Source organism: Onychostoma macrolepis, chromosome 12, assembly GCF_012432095.1.
Source record: "Onychostoma macrolepis isolate SWU-2019 chromosome 12, ASM1243209v1, whole genome shotgun sequence".
In the NCBI taxonomy this organism is placed as follows: domain Eukaryota; kingdom Metazoa; phylum Chordata; class Actinopteri; order Cypriniformes; family Cyprinidae; genus Onychostoma; species Onychostoma macrolepis.
This window is the reverse complement of record NC_081166.1, coordinates 25,959,053-25,972,651: the sequence shown is the minus strand read 5'-3', so window position 1 is coordinate 25,972,651 and position 13,599 is coordinate 25,959,053. Positions and strand designations below refer to the sequence as shown.

The 13,599-nt window shown below is 34.4% G+C and overlaps 1 protein-coding gene across 1 annotated transcript in view; it reads left to right on the top strand.

Moving 5' to 3' along the window:
• Window positions 1-7,148: 7,148 nt before the first annotated feature.
• The window catches only part of prkg1b (protein kinase cGMP-dependent 1b), a 213,323-nt gene continuing 206,872 nt past the window's right edge, over window positions 7,149-13,599 (top strand). Inside the window, exon 1 of the mRNA XM_058793099.1 lies at window positions 7,149-7,527. Coding sequence (XP_058649082.1) covers window positions 7,268-7,527 — 260 coding nt within the window. The 5' untranslated portion in view covers window positions 7,149-7,267. The remainder of the gene's footprint in view (window positions 7,528-13,599) is intronic.

Sequence of the window (13,599 nt, the reverse complement as noted above, 5' to 3'; positions counted from 1 at the left end):
AGCATCTTCCATTTTCTTCTTTGACTATATGCAACTGAAGCAATGACCCACCCAAACCAATAAGTGCAATGGTTTCTTAAAAAGAATTTGTTAGAATAAAATAGTTTGATATGGAAGCCCGTTTCCGCCACTGAATAAAAAATAAAACAAGGTAATTGCGACTTTTTATCTCACAATTCAGATTTTTTTTTCTCGCAATTGTGAGATATAAACTCGCAATTCTGACTTTTTTTTCTCAGAATTATGAGATATAAAGTCGCAATTGTGACTTTTTATCTCGCAATTCTGACTTTTTTTCTCGCAATTGCGACTTTTTATCTCGCAATTCTGACTTTTTTTCTCGCAATTGCAACTTTTTATCTCGCAATTCTGACTTTTTTTCTCGCAATTGCGACTTTTTATCTCGCAATTCTGACTTTTTTTCTCAGAATTATGAGATATAAAGTCGCAATTGCGACTTTTTATCTCGCAATTCTGACTTTTTTTCTCGCAATTGCGACTTTTTATCTCGCAATTCTGACTTTTTTTCTCGCAATTGCGACTTTTTATCTCGCAATTCTAACTTTTTTTCTCGCAATTGCGACTTTTTATCTCGCAATTCTGATTTTTATTCTCTCAATTGCGAGTTTATATCTCACAACTCTGACTTTCTCGCACCATAGGAAAACACGCTCCGTCTAAAGCTTTGTTCAATTTGCAAAATGAACTTGATGAATGTTGCGTCCGAATATGATTTTTGAACAAACATAAAAATGACTCATTATTCTCCATTTCTGTGTTTTGCTCTCGCAGTTAGACAGCACCATTACTGCCGGGCAGGGTGCGGATAGATTTCAGACACAACATTCTTCATTTCTTTATATTTCTGAGTTTGAGGCAGCTTCTATCGCGTTATTTTACTACCTGGTCTCAGGTTGCTACCTGGTCTCATGGCATTTACGTAACAGCTGTCAAGTCAAAAACGTATTATTGTAACACCATTATTGCTAGCTCATCGGCAGCTTTATTTCCAGAAATCCCTTTATGTGCTGGTACAGCAGAAGCCGACTGTCCTTCAAGAACATAATATTTCATTCATCAGAACTAAGTGACTTACGAGTAGATGTCGTTACTGATGATGCCAAACCAGAACATTACTAGGCCTACAAACGTCATGCTTTATTTCATCTAGCCATAATACTCCTATAATACTATAATAGTAGCCTAACTCATTTTATAGGCCTACTGCAAAGTTTAGCATCAACACAAATACACACGGTTCAGCTATAAATCAGAATATTTTTTTTAGTGTTTTTGAACAGGGTTGGAACTAAACTCTGCAGGGCTGTGGTCCTCAAGGAACTGAATTTTGCACCCCTAAATTAGATGGCATTTATCTGGAATATAGGCTATAGGCTTCCTGTGTTTGTACATTTTCATAAATGTTTTCCTGAATTTGCTTAGACAAAAACACCATAAAACAAATTTTTAAAGTTAACTACGTGATCTTTAGCTAATACAGTGCATGCCATTGCAAAGACTGTAACGTTAAGTCTATTCTCCTCACAGTCTTGTTTTCATCTGTTAAATTCAATATGGCGTCATAGAAGTTTCACAATATACTTTTATTGAGGATAATCATGATATTTAAACATTTAATAACATTATCGTGTTAATTAAGGGTGTCACAATATACATAGGCTAATGCAATAACTCTCACATGTACGGTAATTTACGTTTCATTCATACTTGACGCTGGAGGGCGCCCTCGCATAGAAAGTCCACAAGCAAGACTCACAGAAATAATAAAACAAATGCCTTTCCAGGAAATCCCTTATATGGACATATTCTGAAGCTGAATAAAATGCAAAAACAAATGTTTTGATGGATGAAAGTTGAAGACAATACATCATTGTGACAGTACACTATATGGATTATTTGTGTTTTTGTATTTGTGCCATCTTAGGGATTTTTTCCATAAGAACAATTATATGTATAATGCAATGCTAATTGATATAGCCTTTATCAATGTTTAAAACACCACAAAATAAAATAATTTCTTGATTGACACTATAATGCAAGTTATTTAAAAAAAAAAAAAGATATCACAATATATTATCACATGTTATTAAAGCAATAAGCTCCAAGAAGCTTCGCGTCGTGCCTAACAACGCCCCTTAGCTGTTATAAATTGACTGTAAACCAAGGCTTCACGGGGCTTATTGCTTTTCTAAAATGGTTATGTAGCAAGGTTTCACAAAATAAAACAGAGCAAATAAAGTGTAATGATATACAAGTTGACCACGTAAGGGATAATCAACGGCTAGCTGTGCATTAAACGATTTAAATGCACGATGTGGGCGGAGGGTGGTCGTGCATTTAAATCGGTGACAGAAACTACATTTTGGGGTGAACTATCCCTTTAAGACTGTAAAAGTCTCCCCAGGTCGCTCACTGGTCACATGTCTGATATCCACAATGTTTTATTAGATGTATAATGTATCATGATATATTATACCTAAAAAGGTTCTCCCCATTTTTCTGGTGCATCATGCAGATGCTTATCTCTCCTGACAGTTTCTTATTGCTTTTTTTGAAACCAGTATGATACAAGTGCCCTGACCTTTTCATCCATACACTCGCTCCACGGTTATGGATATGGCGATGGGGGCTGAGACAGACACTGAAGGACCTCTGTTGAGGTTTTGAATTTGAATATCTCTGCAGCCTGAGGGCTGAGTTTGGGAGGTGGAAGTACACATATGCTGGGTTAAGATTAGAATTACCATCTGCTGTCCACCCATTTGTTCTTTCTTAGCTCTTTGAGGCAAAAAATTACATTTGAATTTCAGATTTATTGGCGTGATTGTTTTGCATACAATATTGGCACAGTATCAAGACAAACTCACACACACACACACACACACACACACACTCCTTAGAAAGTACTACCGGTCAAAAGTTTTTAATGTTTTTGGAATAAGTCTCTTATGCTCAACAAAGCTGCTTTATTTGATCAAACCAGTGGTATTGTGAACTATTATTAAAATTTAAAATACCTGTTTTCTATTTATGAATTCTAAAATATAAATTATTCCTGTGATGCAAACCTACATTTTCAGCATCAATACTTCAGTCTTCAGTGTCAAATGATGCTTCAGAAATCATTCTAATATGCTCATTTTTGTTCTGCAACAATACGTACATTAAATTGATCATCTTATCAAAGAATCTTGAAAAAAAATGAAAAAGACAAAACACACGTATCATAGTTCCCAAAAAATATTAAGCAGCATAAATAGAACCATTTTTACTAATGGAACTAAATCATCATATTAGAATGATTTCTGGATTTATTCCTGTGATGCAAATTTAGCTTTGCATCACAGGTATAAAGTCAAATCAAATCAAATAAAAAATACTGCTCCGAGAATACTTTGATATACAAAACAATATTTGCAGCTGTAGAAAAGAGGCATCATCTTCTGTGAGTTCTTTCAGCTGGGTCCAGTCTCCGGGAATTTGTATGAGGGCACTTGAGAATCACATCCTGGCAGGAGTGAGATCTGAGCACTGCGGCTTCAGCGGATGAGAGAGGTGTTGAAAAGACAGGTTTTATCCCCTGGCAATTATAACAACCATGGAAGTAATCTGTTCTACCACAGGGGATCAGAGTGAGGGTGCTGACCTAAAAATAAATCCCTGTCATTGAAGTCCCATTGAAAAGCTGCAAAATAACAAACAATGCCAACATCTTGGTGACTTTCAGTAGTTATTTCCATAACTCTCTCTAGGGTACAAAGGAATAGTTTCTGCCATTATTTACTCATTCTCATATCATGAGGAGAATATTTGAAGAATCTTCATACATCTTTCATCCATTCAACATTTCATACATGCCTGTCAAGCTCCAAAGAGGACAGAGGAACCCATAATGGACTGTTTATACAAATAGAGTGCTGCAGGGATGATGTGTTTTTATAGGCCAAAACAAGTTAGTATTTCTCACTTCTGGTTCCATCATCCCGAATTCAATTGGTTTTGGTTAAATGCCTGAAATAAGGTCTGTGGTTAACAATTTTCAAGATATTCTTTACTTTTTTACTTGTCTTGAAAAAGGTGGATGCTAACAAGTGGCTAAATGGGACTATAGAGGTTGTTGGGAACATTAAATGTCATAATGGCAAACAGGTAAACTCATCTACTCACTAGTCCACTTTTATATCTTTGTAGTTTATAATTGCACTCTTGCAAACTATTCTAACTTTTAGTATTTTTTTTTATTTGGAGGTTTGTTCAGAGCTTAATGGTGGTTATGTTGATGTCATGTCATGATGCCATGCCTACATTTAGCTTTTTACTTCTGCTGATTGTATTTAGGCTTCAAAATAAAAGTTGTGCTTATTTGTGAAGATTATCATGATTAACAAAACATTCATACTTGGCATGATGTATCTACATGTTCACCAAAAAGTAAAAAAGAATTGTTGAAAATGTACTCACCCTCAGGCCATCCAAGTTGTAGATGAGTTTGTTTCTTCATCAGAATAGATTTGAAGAAATTTAGCATTACATCACTCGCTCACAGCTGGATCCTCTGCAGTGAATGGGTGCCGTCAGAATAAGAGTCCAAACAACTGATAAAAAATCACAGTAATCCACACCACTCCAGTCCACCAATTAATGTCTTGTGAAATATCAAGCTGCATATTTGTAAGAAACAAATCCATCATTGAGACGTTTTTAACTTCAAACCATTGTTTCCTGCTAAAATACAAGTCCTCCATCAAAAATACTGCTTTCTTGGGTGAAAAAGTTGTTTCCGTCTGAATCAGAAATATGCACAGATCAAGTACAAGCAAAAACAGTCTAAAACAGTTCTAAACTATCGTGTTGGTTGATTTTAATGTGAGAGGACAACAGGTGCCATTTTCACTGGAGGAAGTGTTATTATGGATTATGATATTTTGTCCAGAAGCTACGATTTGAAATTAATATTCTTTAATAATGGATTTGTGTCTTACAAACAAAGATTTTCACTTCACATGACGTTAACTGATGGACTGGAGTGGTGTGGATTACTTGTGGATTATTGTGATGTTTTTATCAGCTGTTTTGACTCTCATTCTGACGGCACCCATTCACTGCAGATGATCCATTGGTGAGCAAATTATGTAATGCTAAATTTCTCCAATCTGTTCTAAAGAAGAAACAAGCCCATACATCTTGAAAGGCCTAAGGTGAGTACATTTTCAGCTTTTTTTTTTTTTCTCATTTTTGGGTGAACTATTTCTTTAAATTTTAGTATGATTGTCACATAAACCTATTATGTAAATTGAAACTCTTGAAATATATGGTATGTATGGACTATTTGTATGGGCCTAAGGGTGCACAAATCAAATTTTTGGGTGAACTATCCCTTTAAGTGCTCTTCTGCATTCATGTTGAGTAGTAGTTAAGAGTCCCAGCCCCCTCCTTTCCCATCACAGTCTCTCAGCAACATCAGCTCAGGCAGCGTCTCCTCCCTCCATTTAGATAAATCCCGCTGTAGAGGCGCATGATGACATAAACATTATTGATTTTGCAACATCCTGTCTTCACTTAGGAACGCTCTACAGTTTCTATGAGAGAAATCATATGCATTACAGGAAGACCATTGACTGTCAGACCATTGAATGTCTGTCTGAAAACTGATACTCCTTCCCCTAGAGAGCTGCGGATGGCATTGCCTCATTGGGATGAGATAACCAACCATGCTCAAATTTTGTGAATCACAGCAGGTTTTCCCTCATGTGACATAAACAGAGCAGAAAGAACAGAAGTCAAGGTGACCTGATCAGTCAGACGGAGAAGACAAATATCTAAACAAACAAAACAGGCTACATTGTTTTTGCTAGAACTTCACTGAGAATGAATTAATAAAGTCAAAATGGAAAACTGACCCAGTAACATAGTTGTTGTGCACTGAAGTCTTAGTCTATAGGGTTAAACAGTGAGAGCTTTTTCCATATTCCACATCAGTGGGTCTGTAAAGATTAACTTTAGCTTTTCTTGGATGACTGGGTACTGAGCCAAGGCCGCAATATGCATAATATGATATCCATTCAGAGACTGGAAATAACATCTTTTGCTGAATGCAAAAAGATTGTTTTATAAGCCACCAGATAAAGTAAAATAAGAAAAGAACAAATTTAGAGCAACATTTTATTTTCTCGTCCTTACCAAGAATATCAAGAATTTAGCATCAGCGGTGACTCAGTTTAAATGGTTGCATAACTATGGGAAGACCTGAAGAAGCCAGAATAAGAAAGTAATGTAATGTAACTCCTTAATAAATTGCTAGAACTCCGAGGCTAAAACTTACTCACATTCTTAAAACAAACAAACAAACAAACAAATAAACATTTCAGTAACTAACAACAACCAACCTAATTTCAATACAATTTATTATTTATTTTCTAAATAAAAAAATATTTCAGTAACAAACAGCAACCAAACTAACACTACAATTTATTATTTATTTTTCATCAAATAAATAGACTATTGTTTATGTTGCAGTAACAAATATCAACCAAACTAATTAATAAATTTCAGTTTATTTATTTTTAAGTTAATTAATCAATAAATAGGATATTATTTATATTTCAGTAACAAACAACAACCAAACAAATACATTTCAATGCATGAATTATATATTTTTAATGAATGAATGAATGAACATTTTAATAACAAGCAACAACCAAACTAACACATTTCAATACAATTTATTGTTTATTTTTAATGAATAAATATACTGTGATTTATTTTGCAGTAACAAACAACCAAACAAATCAGTACATTTCACAATTGATTTATTTTGAAATACACAACCAAACAAACTAATAATAAACACTTTTTTTTCTTTATAAAATGTATAAATAAATAAATAAATTTACAGTTTATTACTGTTTTTAAAGAAGAGATTGTCTAGCCTGCATCTGTACATTATTGTATTGAACGCTTAGACTTACACACTAAAGCACGCCACCAATCATATGATATGATAGGCTAATTGATTCTATCTGAGGCTCCAGCGCGTGGTAGACAGAAGCGGAGTGACCAGGTCTCTCTGGGGAAGGAGGGAGAGGGACATCTAATTGGTTTCTCAATGAAACAATCGTCCTAGTCTGCAGGAAGGGAGCACACGGAGCGCAGTTGCTCTGTGCTGAAGTAAATCTTGACTATAGAGTTGGAAGAACATCATTCAGCGCGGAGTTACGTTCAGGTTTCTTCGGTTCAAACTTCAAACATGAGCGAATTAGACGAAGAATTTGCCAAGATGCTGCTGATAAAAGAGGAGCGGATAAAGGAAATGGAGAGGCTGCTTTTGGCGAAAGAGAAGGAGGTGAATGAACTGAAGAGAAAGCTGCACAAATGTCAGTCAGTGCTGCCGAGCGCTATTGGACCCAGAACCAGGCGCGCGCAGGGCATCTCGGCGGAACCGCGGACCTTCAGGTCCTTCCAGGACCTAAAGAGCGAAGCTTTGCGCAAACACCCCAAGTCGGACAGGTAAGAGCCCTTCGTTTACTATCTATAGACGTGTATTCTTTGCACTGGTTTCAAAACCAGGCTGTGGATGGTTTCTGTCCGAATCGAGTTTCTGTTACCCGGCGGTGTGACTATACTACCGCACTATACAAGAGTAGGCTACATGGTAACACTTTATATTAAAGTGATGTAGTTACCATGTTATATGTACTTACTATAGAAATAACAGAAAATTATGCATAATTACAAGAAACTAACCCTAAACTAACAATTAACACTATAATAAGTACATAGTTAATATTACTCGGTAATTACATGTGTAATTGCACTGTAACAATGTAAAAAAAAACAAAAAAACATTTGGATTTGCGCACGTGACTGTATTTAACTATACTATACTATACTGTAATGTACTGTACTGTACTATATGAAAAATGACTCTACTATACTATACGCAAAACTAAATATACACAATACTATGCTACAAAGGTATATGCAAAATTGTATTGTAATGGCTAATTATACTACTATACTATACTATAAAAAAATAAATATGTACAATACTATGCTACGAAGGCATATAAAAGATTATATTATCAAATTGTATAACACACATACTATACTATACTATACACTTCCATTTTTGAGATCAGATTATAAAAAGAAAAAATAATTTATTATCCTACTTGATGTCTTAACCAATTGATATGTTTGTTACTATATACCTCCTATAATATCAAGTCAATCAGATCATTGCATACTGAGATATGAGTCTCCATGTGTTCACGCTGCCTGGCGGCCATTTTGAAAGCTGTCTAAAAACTTTCACCAAAAGAGGAGCCCCTTAAATATGCGTTTTTTAAGATTTATTTTGGGTACGTTTCACTACTTATTGTAAAATTAAGAGATTAAGAGACTTTTGCATATTATCACCTGGAACTTGGATGTGGGAAATAATTAGCAACACAGCGCAGATGCTACAGAACACAGTTAGCTGACTAGCTGTATAAGATTGTGTGCTACGCTAACATATTACTTCACAGACATTACTGGCTTGTACTTTTACATCCATAATATTATAAATTGACAGTTTATTGCTGGTCTGTCATTTCACAGTTACAAGATTTCATATTATTTTAAGGTGAGCTTAAAGGGTAGACGACTATGAAAATCACACAGCTTCAGTGTGACATCAATAAGAAAAAGTATAGGCTAATTTCATAGATATTGTTAATAATAGTTGTTCATATTAAAATATGTATGAACTTAATACATGACCTAGACTATTTATTTAGCACAAATCCTGTCATTTTAATTAATTAATTTATTAAAAATTGTTACTGCTCCAATTAATCTCTTTAAGCTCTTCCACATTGAACATCTATGTAAATATTTCATAAACAGACATTAAATATTAACTGATGGTTGTCACTTTAATTTAAGTTAATAGATTTTCTATGGATTCTGTTGACTCAAATCTGCAGACTGACTCTGATCTTTGGCAACTAGCATCAACTTTTCCAGACTGTAAATCTCAATGTAGATTTTGGTGAGCTTAATAGGTACATTATATATTTTCTCCCAAGTTTTAGTACTGACGAAAATGTACTGTAGTTCAGAGCAACTTTACTCGATAAATGAGTGCAGCACATGGTTTCAGAAAAAAAGCTGGTTAATTAGTGGAATAAATGCATTTAAAATGCTTTTTACTTTCACCAGTTTTGCTTCTAAATTGTAATAGAATGAGATACACTTTATTAAAGTGTGTGCAGTATTGAATCAAACTATATATGCATCATAATTCGCTGACATTAACATACATGTTGGTCCATAATGCCTGTAATAATGTATTCACATACAGTAGAAGTCCACATCTGGTCTAATGCTCTCAGGCATAAAAGCTCTCTTTCACACTCTTGCTCAGGGTCCAATAGCCCTAACCTTGTTGAATATTTAATGCTGGCTGTTAAATATTTAATGTCACAGATATTCATTACTATATTTAGGATTCATATATTGTAACTTTCAACTTTTCCCGGAAACGTGGAATGTCCCGCATTTAGTGGGAATAAGTAAACCCCATTTCTGTAAATGAGTATCTTTATTAACCTCTGCAAGGGTCAGCGGGAGCCGTAGCTTGCTGAATATGGTTGAGATCAATGCTACATTTTCATTTAGCTTTTGAATTTAAAAAACTGAAAAATGCAGTTTTGGATTACAATAAGCAGTTATGCCAGCTCTTTTCAACTATTGGCTGTCCTTAAACCACCTCAAAACTGAAATAACTTCCTGTTAGTAGCCACTAGATGTCAGTAAAATATTATCATCCCATGAAGGGTTGATATTAAAACTGAGGAATCTAATGCAATGATATGTCAGTGGGCTCCATACTAAGACCTATCATGAAGTGTGGATGGAAAATATTTTTGTTTAATAATGCCATTGTAATGCCCTACTTACTTACAAGCGTATTTATGACTGTGTAAACAATTTATTTAGCAATTAAAAGTGACAGAGGGTAATTGAGTGAGTAGTATTTATTTGTCTGTGTCATGTGATCTCAACATGGCGGGGAGCAGCCCCATGTAGGATAGAAAAGCTTTTTCTAAGCTACTGATACGACTGTAGCCTTTCATATGAGCTATTCACTTAGTAGTATTTTTTATTGTGGAAAAAGTGCACAGTTAATACATTTAATTGAGGTTTAAATGAGGCCCCTAATGCATATTACATCTCTATCTACAAATCAACTATTTTTCTTGTTGCTATTTGAGTTAATTTTTGTATGCTTTTGAAAGAACTAAGGCTGCATTTGTTTAATCAAGAATACAGTAATATAGTAATATTGTGTGTGTATGCGTAATTTATTTCTGTAATGGCAAACCAGATTGTTTTGTAGGAAAAGAAAGTTGAGTTAAACAGCTTTTGAAATAAATATTTTTTGTAACATTATAAATGGCTTCACTGTTTTGATAAAGTGAATGCATCTTTATGAATGCAATAGTTTTTCCTTTCTTTCTTTCTTTCTTTCTTTCTTTCTTTCTTTCTTCCTTCCTTTTTTTCTTTTACTTACTCCAAACTTTTGTATCACAGTTTCCACAAAAATATTCACCAGCAGAAACATTTGATAAAGAGTAAGAAACATTTCTTGAGCACCAAATGATCTAAAGGAAAATTTCTGAAGGATCATGTGACACTGAAGACTGGAGTAATGATGTTGAAAATTCAGCTTTGCATCACAGGAATAGATTATATTTATATAATATTTCACAATATTACTGTTTTTTTTTTTTTATCAAATAAATACACCCTTGTCATAAGAAACAACCTAGGAACCCCATTATGAGAAAAAGAGCTTTGAGGCACTTAAAATACATTTTGAAGTTCCTTGAGTACTCAAAAGGATATCTGAGGCACCTTTAGTTTTTAGAGTGTATATATAGGCTATATTTTATTATTTTATACACTGCACATTCAGTAGTCAGGTTCTTGTGACTGATAGAAAGCGATCTCATTGACAAATACTGCCCGCCCTCATCTCTGATCCTGTGTGTTCTCATGTAGAACTCCTTATATAATCAACAAGCTGCTTGAAAAGCACTTGAGAATGGAAAGTGTGTTATCTTTCCTGTGCTGATAAAAGGCTGCAGGGTAACGGCGGCTTGTGCTGCAGATTCAGACTCAGGCCTTCCACATTAGCATCACGTCTCTCACGTCCACATTGGCGCAGACACTTTGATCTGTGTCTGGTCTCCAGTTCTTGTAAATGGTTTGCAAGAAGGACAGAGCCTTATCAATCGTGCTTAATTGGTCTTTTCTGTTAGGCCTGATAAATGGGATTCACGTTCATTTTGGGCCAGTGCTCATGGAAATCAGTGAAAAGGAAGGCATGGACTAGATACTGAATAATGTCCTCCCTTGTGAGGTTTGTGTGCTACATTGTGGGTTTCAAAATTCAAGACATTTATTAACAACTTTATTAACATCTTTTACTGAGTCTTAAAATTCTTTCTGCCAGACAAAACACTAAAGAGAACGGTACATAAAACAAGTTGTAGACAGAGCAAATTACGCAGAGCAGTGAAAAATATACTTTACAAGACATAACAAATATAAACAGTTTGCAAACATGATGATACAGCTTCATAGCTTCAAATTAAACCAGATTATCTTTATTTACCCTAATATACACTATATTGCCAAAAGTATTGGGTCACCCCTTTCTAATGAACAGGTTTGACTACTTTAGTAATTTCCATGAGTGGAAATCTTAATGTTTAAGCATATAATGATATTCTAGGGAATTGTGTGCTTCTAATTTTAAAGCAACAGTTTGGACAGGACCCTTTTCAAGTGGAAGAACTTGACTGGTCTGCAGAAAGCCAAGTCCTAATCCAAGCTGAACACCTCTGGTGTGACTTTAAATGCAGATCTTGAGCCAAAAACTCTTTACCGAACACCAATGACTTGTACATACACTATATGGACAAACGTATTGGGATACCCCCTTCTTTAGAATAGAAAAAGGCACTTTGTGGCAACAAAGAAAATTGTAAATTATTTAAAAATTGTATTTCCATCTCTGTTGCAACAGTTTTGGAAGTGTCTAAAATGACTGTACCGATATGTACAAGTCATTGGTGTTCGGTAAAGAGTTTTTGGCTCAAGATCAGCATTTATATTCACACCAGAGGTGTTCGGCTTGGATCAGGACTTGGCTTTCTGCAGACCAGTCAAGTTCTTCCACACTGACTAAATCAATCATTTCTTTTTGAACCTTGCCTTATACACAGAGGCATTGTCATGTTAGAATAGAAAATGGTCCTGTCCAAACTGTTGCTTTAAAATTAGAAGCACACAATTCCCTAGAATATCATTATATGCTTAAACATTAAGATTTGTACTCATGGAAATTACTAAAGTAGTCAAACCTGTTCATTAGAAGGGGGTGACCCAATACTTTTGGCAATATAGTGTATATTATAGAATATACTGAATGTATAATAATTGATACTATTTGCAGTCGGTCATGTTAATTACATTTTTAGTTATCTCTGTATGGGGATGTTTTATCCACAAGAGGGCGCTTTTATTCCTTTCTAATCCTTTTTAAAATTTGTGTTTTTGCCACTAACCTGGCATATACCAACTATTATATACTGTTTATATATATATTATATATTAGATTTATTTAGTTTTAGTTATTGTAATACTTTAACTTTAAATAATAAATGCTTGGCTAGCTGAAATAAAATAGGTTAGTTTTTAAATACAATAGTTTAAATAAAGTACTTTTTATATATTTTATTTTATTTGATTTTATTTAATAGTTATTTTATTTTTCATTTATATTTTTTATGATTTAAGTTTTAGTTAACTATAATAACCCTGTTTTGAAATGATATTCAGAATTCCATCGGTTTCTATCTAATATACTGTGTTACAGTAGCACAATGCACAAGAAGTCTGTAGCAGAGAGAATACAGGTGTAACAATTTCATTCTCTGAGTAACATTTTTAGCACTAGACAGTGGGGCCAGTTAATGAGGTGACATGGAGCACCAGCTGGTCATGTGTTAATGGGAAGGATCCAAATGATGATAGGGACTATGAAGATAACTGCAGCTGGTTGTGTAAACACATGCTACAGAACCTTTGAACACCATTAATGTTGTATTTAAAGGAATATTTCACTCCAAAATGATAATTTCCTTATTATTTACTCACCCACGGACCATCCAAGATGTAGATTCTATGTATAACATTCCAGGATATTTTTTTCATCTAATGCAAGCGAACAGCATTCGCAGTTAAACAGTATAGAATTTTATTTTTTTCTACAAATTTATTTATTTTTTCTTCACTAGAGAAAACCCTTGTTGGCTGGGGTCGTGTGGATTACTTTGAAGCTGCCTAAATATGGATTTTGGACAATGAAATATGGTATACGTTGGGCCCTGTTCACTCCATCTAAAAGATTAATTTACCTTTGGCTGAAGAGTGAAAGTCATATACATTTTGGGTGGTCTGGGAGTGAGTAAATAATCAGGAAATTTTCATTTTTGGGTGAACTATACCTTTGAGTGTTACTGT